Raw genomic sequence first — 19360 nt, forward strand, 5'->3', positions numbered from 1 at the left:
TCCACCCAGATTTCTTAGGGACCTATTGTAATTCCAATCGAAATCATAAGTCTTCATATAAACTGACACATTCATTTTAAAATTTACCTTTCAAAGAGACAGAGACTAGCCAAGATGCTCTTAAAAAGAATGGTGTTAAAAAAAAAAAGAATGGCTAACACACTGAATCACATTCCTGCAATCCTGCAATGAGTTTCTATACAAATGTAAAAAGAAGAAAAAAATAGGGCCATTTATATAAATTTCATAAGCATAATATAGATCAAATGAAGCAAAATGCAGAATGATGATTATAATGAAATATAAAATTTAAATAAAGTTAAAGCATTTTTTAAATTACCTGTGTAGTTTACAGATACATGGTAATAGTTTCAGAGTTTGCGTATAAACACAAAGTTAGGGGCTTGGTGCCAGGAAAAGTAATAGATTGTAGACAGTACACAGGAGATTCCAAATGAATTTGTAATGATTCCTTTTACAAATTTGGCCATGGGTACATATATGTTTTTTGTATTGTCTTACAGCATATGTATATCTGAACTATTTTGAAGTGATTTTTTAAGGATTTAAAATTTTAATGAAAGATGAATTTAATTCCTGTGGTCAACTTTAATTTTTATATTAAATAATCTCTCTTTAATATAGTTTAATACTCAATGGACTGGTAGGCTTTTTAAAATAAATTTTTCTCCAAAAGATACGTTCCAATTGACATGATTTAAATGTGCTAAGTTATCTTATCTGAACGTCCTTTTGCCTAAAATGCCTGTGTTGTAGCCAGTGTTAGACAAAACTTTAGTTCAGTGTTTCTTAATCCATACCAGACCCTACTAACTTTTGAAAAACATAAAAAAAATACTGTTTTCACAATACGAAAATCAGAAAAGAGAAGACCTCAGCCGAGTTCATCGGCAAAGCAGCACAGAAGCAAAGGTGAGAAAGCTTAGAGCATGCGCTATGATTTTATGCAGAACATTTCCTAGGCGTGTTCTGCCCACCCGACTTTGAGAATCACTACTGTAATTTATATTTTCATAGGCTTTGGGTCAAAATAAGAACATTCGGAATTTGAGGCCATTGTAAAGTCCACTGTTTCTTATAATCAGGATTGAAATAACCCATAAAGATAATTATGGTTTTCTTCTTACCTTAAAGCTCATTGTTATGAAACGAATGAAGAAATTGACTGTGGAGTTTTGAAATTCTGGAAGAAAGGTTTTGTGGCTCTTCAAGCTGCCATTAATGCTGCTATTATAGAAGTGAGTACAAAACATCCCGTGCAAACTCCTGTTCGGTTTAGATGAACAGTATTAGAGGCATCAAAAGTTTAGTGAAAGAAAATATAAACTGACAGCCTTGTTTGTTCATGTACTCACTGGTTTCTTGCAACAAATTTACTTAAGTTGCCAAGTGCCACAGTGGATGTAGACATAAATAGGAGACAAATGTTCTCTTCCAAGGACTCCACCTTGTCAGGAAGGCAGGCACATAATAAGGAAATTATTAAATTAGAGGTAGGCTATCACAGAAGAGTAAACACAGCCTTTCCTCGTTGTCGGCGGAGTACTGGTTACAGAACCTTCTGCTGATACCCAAATCCGCGGACGCTCGCGTTCCTTACACTCAGCCCTCCATACCTGCAGGCTCCTTACTCGCGGCTCCACGTTCGCGGGGTCCGCATGCGCAGATTCAGTCAAACGCAGATCAAGAGACTAACCCTAACGTCCTTGTAAGTATGGAAGCGAACGACGCTCAGCCTAGAACGCCGCGGAAGAATTCCCTAATTGAAATAACATTTAAAACTGAAGCTTGAGGTGAGGCGCTTGCCAAATGTATAAGGTCACAAAGGCTTTCACACAAATTATTAGGCAGTGTTAGGCGCGGAGGTGATAAAACACACGGTAAATTTTTAGAACTGTCAGTTGCTCGGAATGCCCGGAGCCGAGGGCCCAAGTGGACCAGTGGCAGAACACAGAAGCCAAGTTAGGCCAGTCACAGACCCAGACAGGCTATTACGTATATGTTATCTTACATATAGGGAGAGAGATGGTTGAAAGAAAACAGAGCATGACGTCCTTTAATCTGCACTTTAATCTCCTTTAATACAAATAATCTTTTTTGTTTATTTGTATCTTTCTTCAGATCACAACGAATCACTCAGTGATGGAGGAATTGATGTCAGTTACTGGAAAAAATATGAAGATATATCCCTTCATTAGTCAAGGAGGAGTCTTGACGGATTTCTTCATTTTCTTCTGCATTATTTCCTTTTCCCCATTCACGTACTACGCATCTATTAATGTGACAAGAGAGAGGAAGAAGATGGCGGGCTTGATGAGGATGATGGGTCTTCGAAATTCCGCATTCTGGTGAGTAAAGTGTCGCACCAGTCAATAAATGTAGGACTTCAGCAAAAAGGGGCTCGTCAATGCATCGTTATTAAAATCAAATGATTTTCTAGCTTTTCCCCTTTTTCCCTCTGAATGGAATAAATGGTCCTTGGTGTACTGCTTGCCAGGCTAAGGCTGGGTCTTACTGTAGTTATGTGTCTGAAGAAAGAACATCACGTTGGGGTTTGCCGGGTGATTGCGAAGCCAGGATATTGGGGATGGCCACTGAGTCTACAGTTAAGAGTGTGGTAGAGGTGATAGACTTTGGCGTCTAAGCCAGTTAGGAGTGGAATTCAACCCAGGGTGGGACTGAAAGGGAAAAAAAGAGGTCAAGGATCAGGAGCCCTTTTGAGGCTGAAGAAGAGTTCTGATGGATGTATTTGAGGGAAGAAGCTGGCAGAACAAGACTGTATAAAAGGGCTGGGTAGTCGGAATTTAAACTGTCAGAGGTTGAGTAATGCCAAAGATGGATAAGGTCCTGTGTGAAAACTTGTGAATAACTGACTGAGAGAGCGTGGAGGTGATGTTTACAGTGAGAGGGAAGTAAAACAACAGAGATGCTAGGGAGCTGGGTGGAACACGCGTATGGCAACAGGTTAGGAGTCTGGAAGAAAATCCCATACATCAGTGTTGACCTCGGTATTGAATTAAGTTAATATCTCTTAAGTTCTTTAAACATCCCGCAGCACGTCCTAATGGCTGTACACGTCTATTTTATTTTAATTTTGTGGCTGATTTTTTTTGGTTTTTTTATATTATTACTTCATTATACCCTTCAAAGACTATTAATAAACAAGACAAAGGAATTGTTGAAGAAAGGGAAGTGAACTATTCTATCTCAACAGAAAATGGAGTTAAAGGCTAGTATGTTGACTATTTGGATGAAAACAGCTTCTGGAGAAAGAAGAAGGTGGAGAATTTCGTATTTCCAGGGAAATTCATGAAGCCCCTCACCCAAGAGCCCCCAGAGACAGAAAAGGACCTGAGCGTCACTGAGGGGTCAGCTTGTACTACGCCAGGGTCCCTCACGGCCCTGACCTCATCCAGTTCTCACTGCAGTGTTCCTCCTGTTGTCCGGAGCAGTGAGAACTCAGAGGCACTGCAGTTTGCCCAAGGTCCCAGAGGAACAATGCAGCTGAAAATGTTTGCACCAAAATCTGTTAGACTGGAAGCCTGTTTTTCCCTTGTTGTCACAATGACTCTGTGTGTGTTTATTTCTGGAACTAATTTCAGGGAAAAGAATATTCCTGATTCCTAAAGAATATTTCCCTTGTATTGACATATCCTAGAAACTCCATAAAATATCTGCTGAATGAATAAGTGAATAAACGAATGAGGTGAGAATCCAGTCTAGGTCTTCGTTTTCAATTGAACATGAAATACTAAAATGGCACTGTGTTTCCACGTTAGGCTCTCCTGGGGTTTGCTCTATGCTGCTTTCGTCTTCATCGTGGCCCTTTTTTTGACACTGATTGTGAAATCTGCCCAGTTTGTCATCCTGACTGGCTTCCTGAAGGTCTTCACCCTCTTTCTTCTCTATGGATTGTCCTTGGTGAGTCGGTGAATTCAGCTTCTTCCCATCCAACTCTGACCCTAGTGATCAAGTGTTGGTTTCCAATTAAGTTATCACCCCACATATCCTGTTTCTTCTCCGTCTGCTCTGTTTGCATGAGAAAATCTGCACACTGGTAGCATTTGAATTGGGGTGTGTTGTGATGCCAATTTGTAGTGCAATTTGCAGAACACAGTTTTGTATTTTACGGACAAACTAATAATGTAACTGATTTTGTATAGCAAATCCCTTATTTTATTATGTTACAGAATAATTCTTAGCGAAACATAAGCCAACTGGATCTTGTCTTATTTTAGATAGCTTTGACTTTTCTGATGAGTGTCTTGGTAAAGAAATCTTTCCTCACCGGCCTGGTCATGTTCCTTCTCACTGTCGTTTGGGGGAGTCTGGGATTCATGGCATTGTACAGATACCTTCCTGCTTCCTTGGAGTGGATTTTAAGTTTTCTTAGCCCCTTTGCCTTCATGCTTGGAATGACCCAGGTAAGAAGCAACTGTGTGTTTTTAATGACATTTCTGAAACATCTTTCCCCTCTGAAACTTGTCATCTGTAACCATGTCCCATGTTCATCATTGTAAGGCTTAAAACTTTAATGAAAACTATTGTGAGGTTGCAAAGATGCACTTTTAAAGGCTTTGGAAGTATACAGTCCTGCAAAATAAGCCATTTGGTACGTGAAAAAAAATGGAGGATCAATATATAATTCTTTAGAGGCAATATAAAGTTTTTTCTTTGACTATTAATTAAATACGGACTTGATGTTGCAAATCTAATTCTAAACAACTATTCCAGATCATATTTTGACTTAGTAATTGAACATCACACATGATTGTAAAAAGACACAAAGTAAAAGGAAAGAAAGAAGTTAAAAACGCCTTGAAAACATATTAATTGATTAGTAAATTACGTTTCTGTTCATAAAATGTCTTTTCTCTTTATCTGATTCTCGAGTTGAACTTACTTTACCGTCCCTCCAATTAAATGGTAATGTTAATCATTACATATCCATTATTTAGTGCTTAATAAAAGGATTATTCGCTATGAAGTACTCATTAACTTGAACTTTGTAGACAAGCCCACTTTTCCCACTGGTTCTCTCCTTAAACACAGCAGTGTTTTTTTCCAAGAGCATAAATTCTCTTTCATGCAGCCATTTTTAAGGTGTGTCACACCTTTTTCCTGTCTTATTTGGTAAAAAAAAATCTAAGGTGGAGCTCAGATGTCATTTTCTTCCCCATAGCTTCCTCCCTTCTCCCAGTGCTCCACTTTCATTTGGAACTTATTTTTATCGTAACAGTTACTCAGTTGCATTGTGGTTGGTCGCACGTCCATGCCTTCAGTCAGATCTGAGAGTTGCAAAGTAGGCAGTCTCTTTCAAACTTACATTCCCAGTATGAGACAAAGAGTAGCTATTTTATTTTTATGCTAAACCTGTTTATAATTCATCATAAACCCAGCTTCCTTTAATTGACTGCTTTTTAACTTTCAGCTTTTACACTTGGACTACGATCTGAATTCGAATGCATTTCTCAATCCATCCGACAGCTCGAACCTAATAATAGCAACAAATTTCATGTTGGTTTTTGATATTTTCTTCTATCTGGCACTGGCGATTTATTTCGAAAAAATTTTGCCAAGTGAGTAGTGTGATGATTAAAATCGATCATCATTTTAATAATTTTATTTCCTAAAGTGAGTCTCCTAACACATCTGTTATTTATATTTTAAGAACTACTTTGTGCATCAACAGGAAGAAAATGAATAAGGTCGTCGCCACTGGTCAAATTCGTTCTCTGTTTCTCTCTTGCTACTTGACTGATCAGAACCAAACAAAGCCTGAACTTTGTTTATAGAATCAGTAACCTTTGTTTGAACTTCAAGTGTATGGCTTCTTTCTTAAGAGAGGCTCAGAAAGCTAGTTCCTGAATGGCTCTGGCCTGGTACTTATCATGGAAACTTAGACCCACCTCAGTGTCAGATGCACATTAGGGGCTCAGTAAATATCTGTGGCCAAAACGCAGGTTCATTATTTTCCCTCCCTTCTTTTAATCAAAGGCAGTGTTGATGTCTTTGACCTCTACATTTCCTATTCAAAACAGAATGACAGGCACCCTTAATTATATGATATAATCCAGCAATCCCACTTCTGGGTATATATCCAAAGGAAATAAAATCACTATCTCAGAGAGGTATCTGCACTCCCGTGTTCACCACAGCATTATTCACAGCAGCCGAGATGGGGAAACGACCCAAGAGTCTGTCAACAGGTGATGGAATACAGACTATATGGTGTACATGTGTACACACACACACACACACACACACACACACACACACACTGGAATATTATTTGGCCTTAAAAAAGAAGGAAATCCTGCCATTTGCAACAATGTGGGTGAACCCAGAGGACATGCTAAGTGAAATAAGCCAGACACAGAAAGACAGATACTGCCTGATCTCACTTATATGTGGAATCTAAAAAAGTCAAGCTCACAGTAACAGAGAGTAGAATGGTGGTCACCAGGGGCTGGGGTGGTGGGTAGGGAGAATGAGAGAAGTTAGTCCAGGGGTACAAACTTTCACGTATAAAATGAGTAAGTTCTGGAGACAATGTACAGCACAGTAACTGTAGTTAATAATAACATTTTATATGCTTACAATTTGCTAAGATAGTAAATCTCAAGTGTTCTCACCACACACACAGACCATGCCGATGGTAACTATGTGAGGTAATGGATACATTAATTAGTAATTATTTCACAATGTATACACATATCAAAACATTACATTGTATACCATAAATATATATGATTTTTACTTGTTGATCATAGCCATATATAAAGCTGGAAAAATTATGAAAATCACTAATGAAATGAACACATTGAGCTAAAATGAACAAACAAAAAAATCAGTGACTAAACACCTGTGGAAAAGGAAGAAGGAGAAAGAGTAGGAGTGAAGACACAGAGCCAGGTCTTGAAACAGTGAATTGATCATGTTCTTTTTAAATAATCCCATATAAACAGTAACTGTCTCTGCCTTTTAGGAGAGTCCAGTGTCAGGATCTACAGTCTTGGGCTATTGCCTTTATTATACGACTGGAATTATTTGAATACAGACACTATGTTTTCATTTTATTTTTGCCATCGGAGGTGAAAATTACTCAGCTCTACTGAAAATTCTTTTCACCTCTTAATGTTCTAAGCTTTTCTACCCCATGCTAACATTGCAAAATACATTTAAGTAGTTCTCCTCTGTTCTACTTGGTTGGTTTTGCTTTCATGGTGAAATCGCAATGAACTTTGTTCGTATTTACATCACAGGTTCTTTAATCCTGGAGCCCTTTCGTGCAGGAGACTTACTTCTATGGCCCTTGTAACTGCCTATTAATTCTCTGTAAAAGAGCCTACTTATTTTTCCTTCCATAGTTGTTTTTTTTTTTCCAATGTGTTTATTCCCAATGTATCTGCAAGCAGATGTCACTATATTTGCAACTTCTTAATAGTATCCCCTTAGGTAAGTGTTTCATCAGTTTAAATGTTCTCTTGTTGTGCATTATGTGATGTATTTCTCCTTTCTGCAGGCCTTGTTTCGGTCACAGTCAGATGGTAACAGTGTAAATGTTCTATCTTTATGATGCTGTTTTAGGCTTGTGGGAGAAGAGGGCTTTTCCATTCTTCCCTTCTAGGTTCTTTGGCTGGCTTAACAATGAAATGGATGTGAGACAGATTAACGGGAGAAAAAGAAATTAAATTTCATAAGCATGGGAGCTCATAGAAATGTAAGACTCTAAGAAGTGGCCAAAGTAGGCAGCTTTTATACCTTTTAAACAAAGAAACAATTATCTGTGAAAACTTGACACAGAGGTTTGGCCTTGGGGTAGCAAATTAATGGAGGAGTATTAATGTTTCTTTGTATAGCTTCCTCGGCCCGGAATCCCTATCTCTGGCGATAAGGATGCCTTCCAGCCTCCAGGTGCAGGGGGCGTAGTCTTCACATGGGGAATTTACTTTCTGTTTTCAAGGACACAACAGAGGATCAGAGTGTTCTTTCACCAGGTTTTTTTGTTTTTTTTTTTTTTTAAGATTTTTTAGAACAAAACAAGAGGTATCACCAGCTATTTTTAAGTAACTATAATTCAGAATAATCATTAAGCCACAGTGGCATATTTTGGAGTCGCCCATTCTGAACCCCATCAGTCTCTTCCTATATAAGTATTGTTCCATTTTCATCCCACTGTCTTATTTTTTTGCTCAACATTTTATTCTTGTCGAAAAGCTATTTTTCATATGTGTACATTTTTCAGTTTCAAAACCATTTCATTTTATTAATAGAACTAGAAAGTTTCTTTAAACTGAACTGCTTGATTTTCTTCTTAATTACCATCCGTTCATGAAGCCTGAATTTAAGATCAGGGGCAACTTTGTTCAAAATTCTTCTAAAGATGAGAAATATGAATAACAGAAAGGAAAATTAACTAGATAAAATTACAGAATCATGTAGTGGTAAATCTGGTGGCAGAATGTATCCAATTATAGTTACCTGCCTTTATTTGCTGGACTTCCAAATAAAGGAGGTGAAATGGACAGTAATTAATAATATACCTTATACCAGGTAGACAGAGAGGGCTCAGTAAATATTTTTCATATGCATGAATGACTGAACCTGTGAAAGTACACATAAGTTTGAAAACCCATCAATCTTACAGTGGCGGTCAGTTGCAGAATATTAGAAAAATAGAATTATTCCATGTCATAGTACCTCCTAACATGCATGAAAACAGAAGTGATTACTAAGTGCAAATAACACTGTGGATTCGTTTCCAGAAAGAGCTTCATGGATAATATATTCTTAAAGCAGATAATAAATTTGCTGCAGAGGAAAGTTACTATTTGGAGATGAGATAAAGCATGCATACAAGGCAGCTTTTTAAAAAACTCCACTGTGTATTGTTTCAATAAATCATTTTGCCCATTCTCTCCCTTTCTTACAGTGTATCACTTATTTTTGTGAAAGCCTGTTCTATTTTCTCCTGGAATATTTGTTTTATATATTCAATAGCAACTTCTCAATTTCTTCTTCCTTTCCCAGTGTAATGACACCTGGACTCCTACACAGAATTAAGCATGCACGGCATATTCCAGTATCTGGCTTTCTTGAAGTTAAAAAAAAGTCTTAACATTTAAGCTCCTGGATTTTTAAAAATGTTTATACAGTTTTAAAGGTTACTTTCCATTTACAGTTACTACAAAAGACAAGTTATAGTCCCTGTGCTGTACAGTACATCCATGAGGCTGTCTTACACCCAGTGGTTTGTGTTCTCACCCCCCAACCCTTTCTCACTCCTCCCCCCACACACTGGTAACCTCTAGTTTGATCTTTCCATCTGTGAGTCTTCTTTTTTGTTATATTCACTAGTTGATTGTATTTTTTAAGTTCCACATATAGGTCATATCATACAGTGTTTATCTTTCTCTATCTGACTTATTTCACTCAGCATAATGACCTCCAAGGCTATCTATGTTGCTGCAAATGGCAAAATTTCATTCTTTTTTATGGCTGAGTAGTATTCCAATGTATATATACCGCTTCTTTATTCATTCTTCTGTTTATGGGGACTTAGGTTGCTTCCATACCTTGGCAATTATAAATAATACTGCTGTGAACATTGGGATGCATGTATCTTTTTGAATTAGCATTTTTGTTTTTTTCGGATACATACCCATGAGTGGAATTGCTGGACATACGGTAGTTCTATTTTTAGTTTTTGGACAAACCTCCATACTGTTTTCCACAGTGGCTGCACCAATTTACATTCCCACCAGTGTGAATAAGGGTTCCCTTTCTCCACATTCTAACCAACATTTGTAATTTCTGTTCTTTTTGATGATTGCCGCTCTGATAGGTGTGAGGTGAGATCTCACTGTGGTTTTGATTTGCATTTCTCTGATGATTAGCAATGTTGAGCATCTTTGCATGTGGCTCTTGGCCATCTGCACATGCACTCTCCCTCCAGGATTTTTTTAAATCACAGCTTCATTTCTACCTACAGAAGCAATAATCAAAATAGAGACATCCTAGTGATTGTTTTTCCTTGTGAAGTTATGCACATCGAAACGTGCATTTCCTTGTGTCGACCATGTGTTCAGGCTTATCAGCAAAGAGTGTGCATTGCTCTGCTGCATTAGGGTGACTGTCCCCCTTACAGTCATAATTGACCCATTGTTTGTCTCCTGGTCATGTAGATGAGTATGGACATCGATATTCACCCTTGTTTTTCCTGAAGTCTTCATTTTGGTCAAGACAACGACGGGCTGATCACGTGGCCCTTGAAGATGAAATAGATTCCAATCCTTCTTCTAATGACGCTTTTGAACCAATGTCCCCAGAATTCCACGGGAAAGAAGCCATCAGGTAACAGGGACACAAGGGGAGAACTGGCCAAAAACTGAGAAGCTGAGTTAGCTCCTGAAGCAAGCAAGGTTCTCTTTTGTGCCCCATGGTTAGCTCCCACCTAACCTCACCCTTGCTGCATCCATCACTCCCCACTTCAAGTTTAAAGAAAGCTTCCTTTAACCCCTGCTGTCTTGTTGACATTTACAGCATAAAATTTAGATTTCACCAGCAAACATCCTTCAACGAAGCCTTGCCTGGATTCTCAATCTTTTACCTGTTTTTCTTTCTCTTGTCCCTGCTTACCCTCACTCATTTCTTTGTTGGGTCTCATTCATTCACATTTTGCCTGCACCTCACTCATTATATGCCCCATTTTTTTTCTTCTCAACTTTTCAAACTTCTCTTTTCTCTTCCATTTATTGCCTTTCCAAAGAGGATGAAAGGGCAGGGGAGGGGAAGAAAGAAAAGACCTAGAGACAGACACACAGGGAACTGAGGAAGATGTGCCTTTACAGTCAAGCATGTGTGACAAAATGCACCTTGTGTTTGGTGCTGGTAACTTTCAGTCCCAAATGAGAAAATAGGAAGAAGGTCCTCAAGCCCTGTTTAAATCTTACTGACCCATCAGCGACCAGCACCTGTCAGCCCTCTGTGCACTGTCTCAGATGACTCCAGTCTCCTGCGCTTCTGGCGTCCATTTCGTTTTTCATTTTAGCCTTTTCCATTTGTCTTCCATACTCACATGTGTCTTGTGACTTAAGCCAGGTTTAATCTCCAGCAGAGCAGCTCAGAGCAAAGCAGTGACTTTGTTTGATATGTTTCTTTGTATTTTCCTTCTTTTCTTCTCCTCACCCAATTGTAACTGCTCTGGAATGATGGTAAAGTGGGATTAAAACAGAGAGGAGAAAAATCTAATTAGATAATTCAAAATGAATGGAGCCTGAATCACTTGATGAATAGCAGATGACAATATAAGAAACATAACTTGATTCAGTTTATGGATTGTACATTTACCTGGCAGAATAAAACAGATAAAGTGCCTGGGGTCCCAGGTCTATATTAACACCCAGCATGTGTTAATTCTGCTCCTTTCTAATACCATAATCATCATCATCTAACCAATACCATCTTACGTTTATTGAATACTTATCATGAACCAAGCACTGTGCATGCAAGGTGAAATATTTTACTCACCCTTCAGGACAACCCAGAAGCACTCCAAGTGTCCGGGTTGGAAAGCTGAAACCTAGAATAAGTACAGTAGTTAATAACGGAGCTACCAAGTGCTGTGGATGGCATGAGCTCAGGCAGGTAGGGCTGTGGAACCCCTGCCCTCACTATTTCAATCTTTGCCTCCTTCCTTACTCCATCCTTGTCCATCCTAACCAACCTCTGTAGACCTTGACCCAAAATATCCGTAGACATCTCCAACCTGCACCGGTAGATCACAGTGAGCCTTCTGGTATTGGATGCCTTTGTTCCCTCTTGGTCTAGTTTCTTGACTTTGCAGTTCGGAAATGATTCTGGTTCCCAATACTGACCTTGAGTCATTCCCTAAGCTTTAGAATCAGAATCTCTGGTGATAGACTTCAAGCACAGGTAAATTTTTTTTTAAACTCCTTAGGTGACACTAGTGTGCAGCCAGGGCTGGGGAGCAGCACTCCAGCTGATTCTCTCACACAATCATGTCTGCCTGTGAGTGAAATCCTAAATCTCCCTGTTCCCTGAAGATGAGATCCATCCAGTCCTGTCAACCAAGTTGTCACACGTTGAACTATTCTTTTTTTTTTTTTTTCAGAATCAGAAATGTTACAAAAGAATATAAAGGAAAGCCTGATAAAATAGAAGCTTTAAAAGGTAAAAAATTAAAATGAAATAAAAACAACTAAAACACATTTAGTTATTATGTTGATATTGATTTCCTGATTTTAATTCAGTTTGTTTTGTTCTTGGTGAGCAAATAGTGGTAGTATTTCCAATTTGAAGTGAGTTATTTAAGCCAGTAAATTTCCCTTTCTACACATTACTTCTACTGCATAAAGGTTAGAAAAAATTGAGTATGCTTTAGAATTATATGTATTTGAAAGATTTACTATGTGATACTGAAATAGCCTAAGGATATCCTGGGATTTTTTTCCTATGAACTTAAATTTCTCTTCTGTAATTTTAAAGATGTTATAGATAGTGTATGTTTTTCTTTTGTGCATAAAAGTCATTTACCTCAAAGGATTTTTAGCCACATAATAATTTACCAAACTGTTGATTTATTCTTCAGGTCAATAAATATTAACATCACCTACCATATGCCAGGCAATGCCAGTGAGCCTAGGAGTATAGCACATGTTTCCTGCCTTTTAAACCAAGTAATTTCAAAGTTTCAAAGGGTTAAAAAATGAATTTATAAAAGGTGTTTTATTACTTTTATTGTGAATTTAACAACCTAGTATATTCATGTTTAGACAACATGGCCATTCAAGGAAATGAAAAAGCAATTAATTAGTTCTATCACAAATTATTATTTATGGTTTTGTTTTTATTTTTCTTCCTTACCTCTTTTCCTTTTTTTCCTCTCATCTTTCTTTTCTTTTCTTTTTTCTTCATAGATCTGGTATTTGACATATATGAAGGCCAAATCACTGCAATACTTGGTCACAGTGGAGCTGGCAAATCAACACTGTTAAACATTCTTAGTGGGCTGTCTGTTCCTACCAAAGGTAAGAAGTTTTTTGCCAAAGTCAGATTGACAAATAAATCAGCTACTAACATAAAGTCCTTATGATCATTAATTATAAACACAGATAACTAGGGGAAATGGAAATTAAATTGTGGTATTGTTCTAAAGAACTATATAATATTAATTGGCATTTATGGAATTTGAATATTTCATGGTAATTATTTTCATGGTCATTAGTTACCATTTGGCACTCCAACTTGTATCTGTTAGCTTTGCTGCACAACAAGCATCCCCCAAATCAATGACTTAAAATAAAAATGTTATCATTTCTCATGATTTTATGAGATGACTGGCAGTTTTTCTACCTGGACTGAAGTATTTGGGGCTGAGTGTTTTGACATGGGCTCACTCACATATATGGGCTTCAGCTAAGACTGCTATAGCTCTCTTTCTACATGAACATTCATCTTCCAGGAGTCTAGTCTGGGATTTTCACCTAGTGGTCTCCATGGACCCCAGAAGCAAAAATGGGGCAAATCCAGAATGGAGGCACACAGCCTCCTCTTGTACCACATTTGCTAAGATTCCCTATGTTATATAGTCAAGTCTAAATGTTAGGAGTGGATAAATAGACTACATCCTAATGGCAAACGTTGCAGATGGAATCTCTTTTTTTTAATATACCACATGACTGAAATGGAAGTTCATAATGCCTGGATTGTATAAACCTTGAAGATAAAATCTTGCATCTAAAATGCAATTAATAAATACATAGTAATATTTCATTTAGAAATATCTTCATTTAAGCATTATCCTGATATTAAATTTTAATCTTTTTAATAGGTTCAGTCACCATCTACAATAATAAGCTTTCAGAAATGGTTGACCTAGAAAACATCAGCAAGCTCACAGGAGTTTGTCCACAGTCCAATGTGCAATTTGACTTCCTCACCGTGAGAGAAAATCTCTGGCTATTTGCTAAAATAAAAGGGATTCAGCCACATAAAATTGATAAAGAGGTATATAAATATGCCCTAAATAATGTACTGGTCAAAATGAGATTATTAACTATTTGCACTGAGTTTTATGATTCATTAAATTATCTTTGTAAAAATCATTGTATAAATGTTGGACCAAAAAATATAATTTAGATATTATCTAACATTTATGTATCATTTACAATGTGCCAAGCATTATCCTTAACTTTAAGTGTAATAATTCATTGATTCCTAAGATGTTAGTACTATTTTTATCCCCATTTTACACATGTGGAAGTTCTTGTGAACCTCAAGAGAGCAGGTAACTTGATTAAGATTATGCAGCTAATTAATGTGGAATAATAGTCATATCTAGGCAGTCTGGCTCAGTATCCCTGTTTTTAACCATTATACTTTTCAGCCTTTTATTTAGATATTAAAAAAAAAAGAACGAAATCTTGGTTTGTGACATAAATATTGTCATTTGACTAGATACAAAGAGTTTTGCTGGAATTGGAAATGAAAAATATTCAGGACGTCCTTGCTCAAAACTTAAGTGGCGGACAGAAAAGAAAACTAACCTTTGGAATTGCCATTTTAGGAGATCCTCAGGTAAGTCAGACTAAACTTAGAGACGAATTCAAATATTCAACAGTGAAACTTCTGGCAGTAGTTCAAACCTTTTATTTGCGGAGAACATCTATAATGAAGTATTTATGATAGAACGTTAAATATTAAGAGCAAAACCATAACCATTACATAAATATAAATAATACGGTTTCTACATGTTTCCTCTGTAGATTTTCCTATTGGATGAACCAACCGCTGGACTGGATCCCTTCTCAAGGCACCAAGTATGGAACCTCCTGAAAGAGTGGAAGGCAGGCCGTGTGATCCTCTTCAGCACCCAGTTCATGGACGAGGCTGACATCCTGGCTGGTGATTGCTGGCTTCCCTTAAAGATCATGATGAGGGCTTTATGAGGCTTGAGAAATATGGACTGGTATTCTGAACAGCTGTCTTCTGTAATCTGGTAATCTAGCTGTATCTGGTCCTCTCATCTGAATCCTGGTAATAATATGGGCCCAGCGAGTCTTATTCGCAACCGTGTCCACGTGTCTCCTAGAATTTTGTACCCTTTGATTACACAGGGGCAGTGATCTGCCAAGAAACACTGTTGCTGCGAAGTAAGAATCTGTATTCTAAGACATTAATCCTTTTACTCAACATCGAGGTAAATCATCTTGAAACCATCACGTAATTTTGATGTTTGATCCATTAAAATATGTAATGTGTTGATTCTCTGTATTAGAAGATACAGCCACATAACTTAACCTCTTTGCTGATTGGATGGCAAAACAGTAGCCTCAAGTATGTAAAACAAACAAAACAAAGATTAAAATATGTCTGTTTCAATGAGCCTTTATTAAGCCCTGTATTTAAAAATGTAGAAGCTCTGAATTAGAGTTAGATCCTATAGACGATTGTCTTTTCTCGGGAAAGAATGGGCAACTTCTTAACAAATGTTCTTTGCTTCTTCCTTTTCAGAGAGGAAGGTGTTTCTCTCCAAAGGGAAGCTGAAGTGTGCAGGCTCTTCTCTGTTTCTAAAGAAGAAATGGGGGATTGGCTATCACTTAAGGTACAGACACTCGAGGAGGCTAGGGGCAAATGAGAAACTGACTAGAGCCAGGCATGGAGCTTGAAGCAAAACGTTCCAACGCAGGAGGAAATATTTTACTATTACACACAGGCGTTTGTATTTATGTATACACGTATTTGTGTGGAGATGTGTGTGTGTGCATGTCTGTGTGTGTCTGTAGAGAGAGAGGAAGAATGTGTGTATAAGAGATACTGATTTGGTAGATTTTGCAGACAGAGGATGTAACTCACGACACATTGTTTGTTAAGGAAGGTACATATTAAGGGAGCTTTCTCGACGGACCCACCTTATGTCACACTCTCATCATCTCTCACCCAGGGTGATGACATAATTTCTTAGGAAGGCTCCTTGTTTACTCCCCTCTCCTCGCTCCTCCTTGTCTTTCTTGTTCTTTCTCTCCTTTCCGTCCTCTTCATTTTATTTTTATCATTATTTTGAATAGTAGCATATTCTAGCTGTTATTTCTCAAGCGATTCAGAGATAAGGTATTTAACATTATTTCATTTAAATCTTCAATTTTGTTAAGGTACTTTTGCTTTACAGATGAAATTATAGGCTCCCTAGGTTAATAAGTGGTAGAGCCAGGAATTGAACCTGGGTAATTTTAACTTCAAGGTCTAGTATCCAAATCCATATCTTAAATTACTTTTTAAGCCTTTCTTTTTTTTTAATTGAAGTGTAGTTGATTTAAAATGTTGTGTTAGTTTCTGGTGTACAGCTAAGTGATTCAGTTATACATGTATATACGTATATACTCTTTAATTTATATGTGAATTGATGAGTTTGTCCCAAGTGCAGCTCTGATTTATACTATCATTTATACCTTAAAAAGAAGAAAACATGTGATGGCAATCAGACAAAGCAAACAAAAAAACCTCTAATGGTTCAATTTTACTTACCAGAGTCCGAACAGAGTCCAAACGACGTAGCCAAGTGATGCTGGCGTGGTCCATCGCATTGTGACTCCCGTATCGGCTGCCCTTACCCAATTCAATACCCTCTAGTTAAAATGAATTATTCATTGTTCCTTGCACAAGCCCTATCATGGCCTACATTTCCCATGGTCTGAGGTCACTCCTTGAAGTTGGCAGTTTTCTCGAACTCATTCGAGTCCTGAGGAGTTACTTGAATGCTATCTCATGAAGCTTTTGTTAATCTTCCAGCTCTCTGTATTGTCCCAATGTTTTGATTTCCTAAAGCATGTTGTTTGAATCTCTTCTTGGAAATGAATTAAACTCTCTGAAATTCAGTTTTCTCACCGAGACGGTGGGAATAATGATGCCTAGTTGCAAGTAAAGATTCTAGGAAAATAACTGGGGTGGCCTCCAGCACATGGCATGGCAGCATAACATGTTGTCAAAGCGAAAAAATAAAACAAAGCAAAAAAATGCTAGTCAAGATCGCGGCCCAATTCATGGGCTCTGGACAGTAATGTGTGTTAAGTAGCTTCTTTCTTCTTCTAAATCTCGGACAGCAAACTATGGCCCGTGAACCAGACTCAAACCACTTTCTGTTTTTGTAAATAAAATTTGATTGGAACACAGCTCTTCCCATTTGTTTAGGTACTGGCTGTGGCTGCTTCCATGTCACAGTGGCAGTGCTGAATAGTTGCAGCAGAGATCTGCTGGTCTGAAAAGCATGGAATATTTACTCGCTAGCCATTTATAGGAAAAGTTTGCTGACCTCCACTTTGAAGCTCTGAACTCCTCGAGGGAGGACGCGTGTACTGCTCACACAGTCCTCTCCAGCGCCCAGTTCTTGAAAGTGGCCAAGAAATAGATCTTGATTTGTTTGTATTTCCAGGGCAGCAGCATCCCGGAGAACAATTATGATATTTTTGCTTGATATTCCCTCTGTGGGTTTTACTGCTTCTAAAAATGGCGTATTTCTTGTATGTTCATAATCTTATGTGTAAGTAGAATAGTTGTGACATAAGCGTTTGAGCAAATACAATAGCTGCCACTTCTTAAGGACTTGCTAATTGCAAACATCACCATTATTTAGTTCTGAGAACAACCCTGGATGTTAGGAGTCATTATTCTATTTAATGAGGAAACCATTTAGATAGGGTTAATGACACGTTTCTAATGGCACAACCAAGTTTCAAAGGCAAGTCACTACTGATATGGTATCTACTGTGTACTTTATAACCTTTCAAAAAAAATTGGGGGGGGGGGAGGGAGGTAATTAGGTTTATTTATTTAATTTAATGGAGGTACTGGGGATTGAACCCAGGACCTCCTGCATGCTAAGCACACACTCTACCACTGAGCTATACCTCCCCCCTCTTATAACCTTTATTAATAAATTAAAAAAAATTTTTTCTACATTGGGAAAATATCTGTTTTTAAGTGGACTGACTGATTTTCCCAATGATACCTTGTTCTTAGTCAAAGTTCTAGGGTTAGCACTACAAAGAAGGCAAAAATTAGTGAGCTCATGAACCCAGAACCCACATTCATCCATAATTAATTTCTGTCTATAGCCCCTTTTTCTTCATAGCACTTATTGGTAATTATTTTACCTGTTTTCTTGTTTTCTTCCTGTCTCTCCCAGTAGACAGTCAACTCCATGATGACAGAATAACACTGTTTTATCCATCATTGTGTACACTTAGCACTTAGTTTGTTTTTGTCACGTGCTGAGAACTTGGGAAGTTGGCACTGGTTGACCAAGTTGAATGACTGAACCTGTTTTGTGCCTACGCCTATCAAAAGGCCCGTGTTCTTGCCCAATACAATAATCCTATGGAGCCAACTTACACTCCCTTTGAAACATCTTCAACATTTTCCCCCTTGGATGGTCTTGATCTTTGCTGCTCTGTGTCCCTGGTATTTCTGCTCTGTAGCTATTCTCTCCTTTAAGGACCTGAGTCAATGATCAGTCTTCTCTAGGGACTATCCCTGAATGACCTGACCCAAAATTCTGACTAGTTCGTTCTTTGCTTTCCCCCATCACTTTTTTAAGATCTGCTTTTTTTATCCTCTTATTTGATGGTTAGATGGCCTATTTCTTGCATTAGGTTTTAATTGATTTTTCTTTGTCCTGTAGAGTCATTTTTTTTCCATGCTAGTGGCAACGATGGCAAATAACTTTTTTTTTTTTTTTTTTTTGGAACACCAGTTTGCAGTTGAATGCAATGTGTGCTCAGGAAAAAATAACATCACTTGTGAGACAGCACATCCCTGAAGCCAAATTATCAGCAGAAAGTGAAGGAAAGCTTGTCTATACACTGCCCTTAGAAAGAACAAGTAAATTTCCAGGTAATGTGTATGAACGCCATGAAATGCAGTGTAATGCATAAATAATATTAATAATAGTGCTAATAATTATTATAACTAACATTTATTGAGAGCTGACAGTGTATTCAGGTATTTGAAACAGGATGCAAAGAATAGTACACTAATTGGATTATTTTATCGATAGTGAGAAAGACTATAACGTAGTAGTTGCATTTTAATGTCTGAGCATTTCAGGGAGCTTTTTCAGTCCTGCATTCCCTTTGTGGTGTGGGTAGCAGAGCAGTCTAGGATTCATAACCCTTCAGGAATGCAAATGGCTGGAAACCTTTGGCTTAACCATTATAATAAACATCCCCATGATATGACTCTTTCTTCTCTTGACAAGACTTTTGTGATAACTTTGGGTTTTTCAGGCCAATACGTAAAAGTGTACATGACGACAGCTATT

At 37.7% G+C, this 19360-nt stretch overlaps 1 protein-coding gene across 4 annotated transcripts in view; it reads left to right on the top strand.

Annotated features, from left to right (window-relative positions):
* Window positions 1-19360, top strand: part of LOC102515332 (ATP-binding cassette sub-family A member 8-like) — a 65080-nt gene that overhangs the window by 15060 nt on the left and 30660 nt on the right. For 3 of the 4 annotated variants that reach the window (XM_032456989.1, XM_032456988.1, XM_032456990.1), the window contains 13 exons: window positions 1156-1259; window positions 2143-2369; window positions 3801-3942; window positions 4260-4445; window positions 5453-5600; window positions 10209-10377; window positions 12158-12216; window positions 12963-13073; window positions 13877-14052; window positions 14503-14622; window positions 14811-14949; window positions 15559-15649; window positions 18794-18933. In XM_032456989.1, the coding sequence (XP_032312880.1) occupies window positions 1156-1259; window positions 2143-2369; window positions 3801-3942; window positions 4260-4445; window positions 5453-5600; window positions 10209-10377; window positions 12158-12216; window positions 12963-13073; window positions 13877-14052; window positions 14503-14622; window positions 14811-14949; window positions 15559-15649; window positions 18794-18933 (1812 nt within the window). Of the gene's footprint in view, window positions 1-1155; window positions 1260-2142; window positions 2370-3800; window positions 3943-4259; window positions 4446-5452; window positions 5601-10208; window positions 10378-12157; window positions 12217-12962; window positions 13074-13876; window positions 14053-14502; window positions 14623-14810; window positions 14950-15558; window positions 15650-18793; window positions 18934-19360 lie in introns of those variants that run through there. The other variant, XM_032456991.1, reaches the window with a different exon arrangement.

Source organism: Camelus ferus, chromosome 16 (assembly GCF_009834535.1).
Source record: "Camelus ferus isolate YT-003-E chromosome 16, BCGSAC_Cfer_1.0, whole genome shotgun sequence".
Lineage (NCBI taxonomy): Eukaryota > Metazoa > Chordata > Mammalia > Artiodactyla > Camelidae > Camelus > Camelus ferus.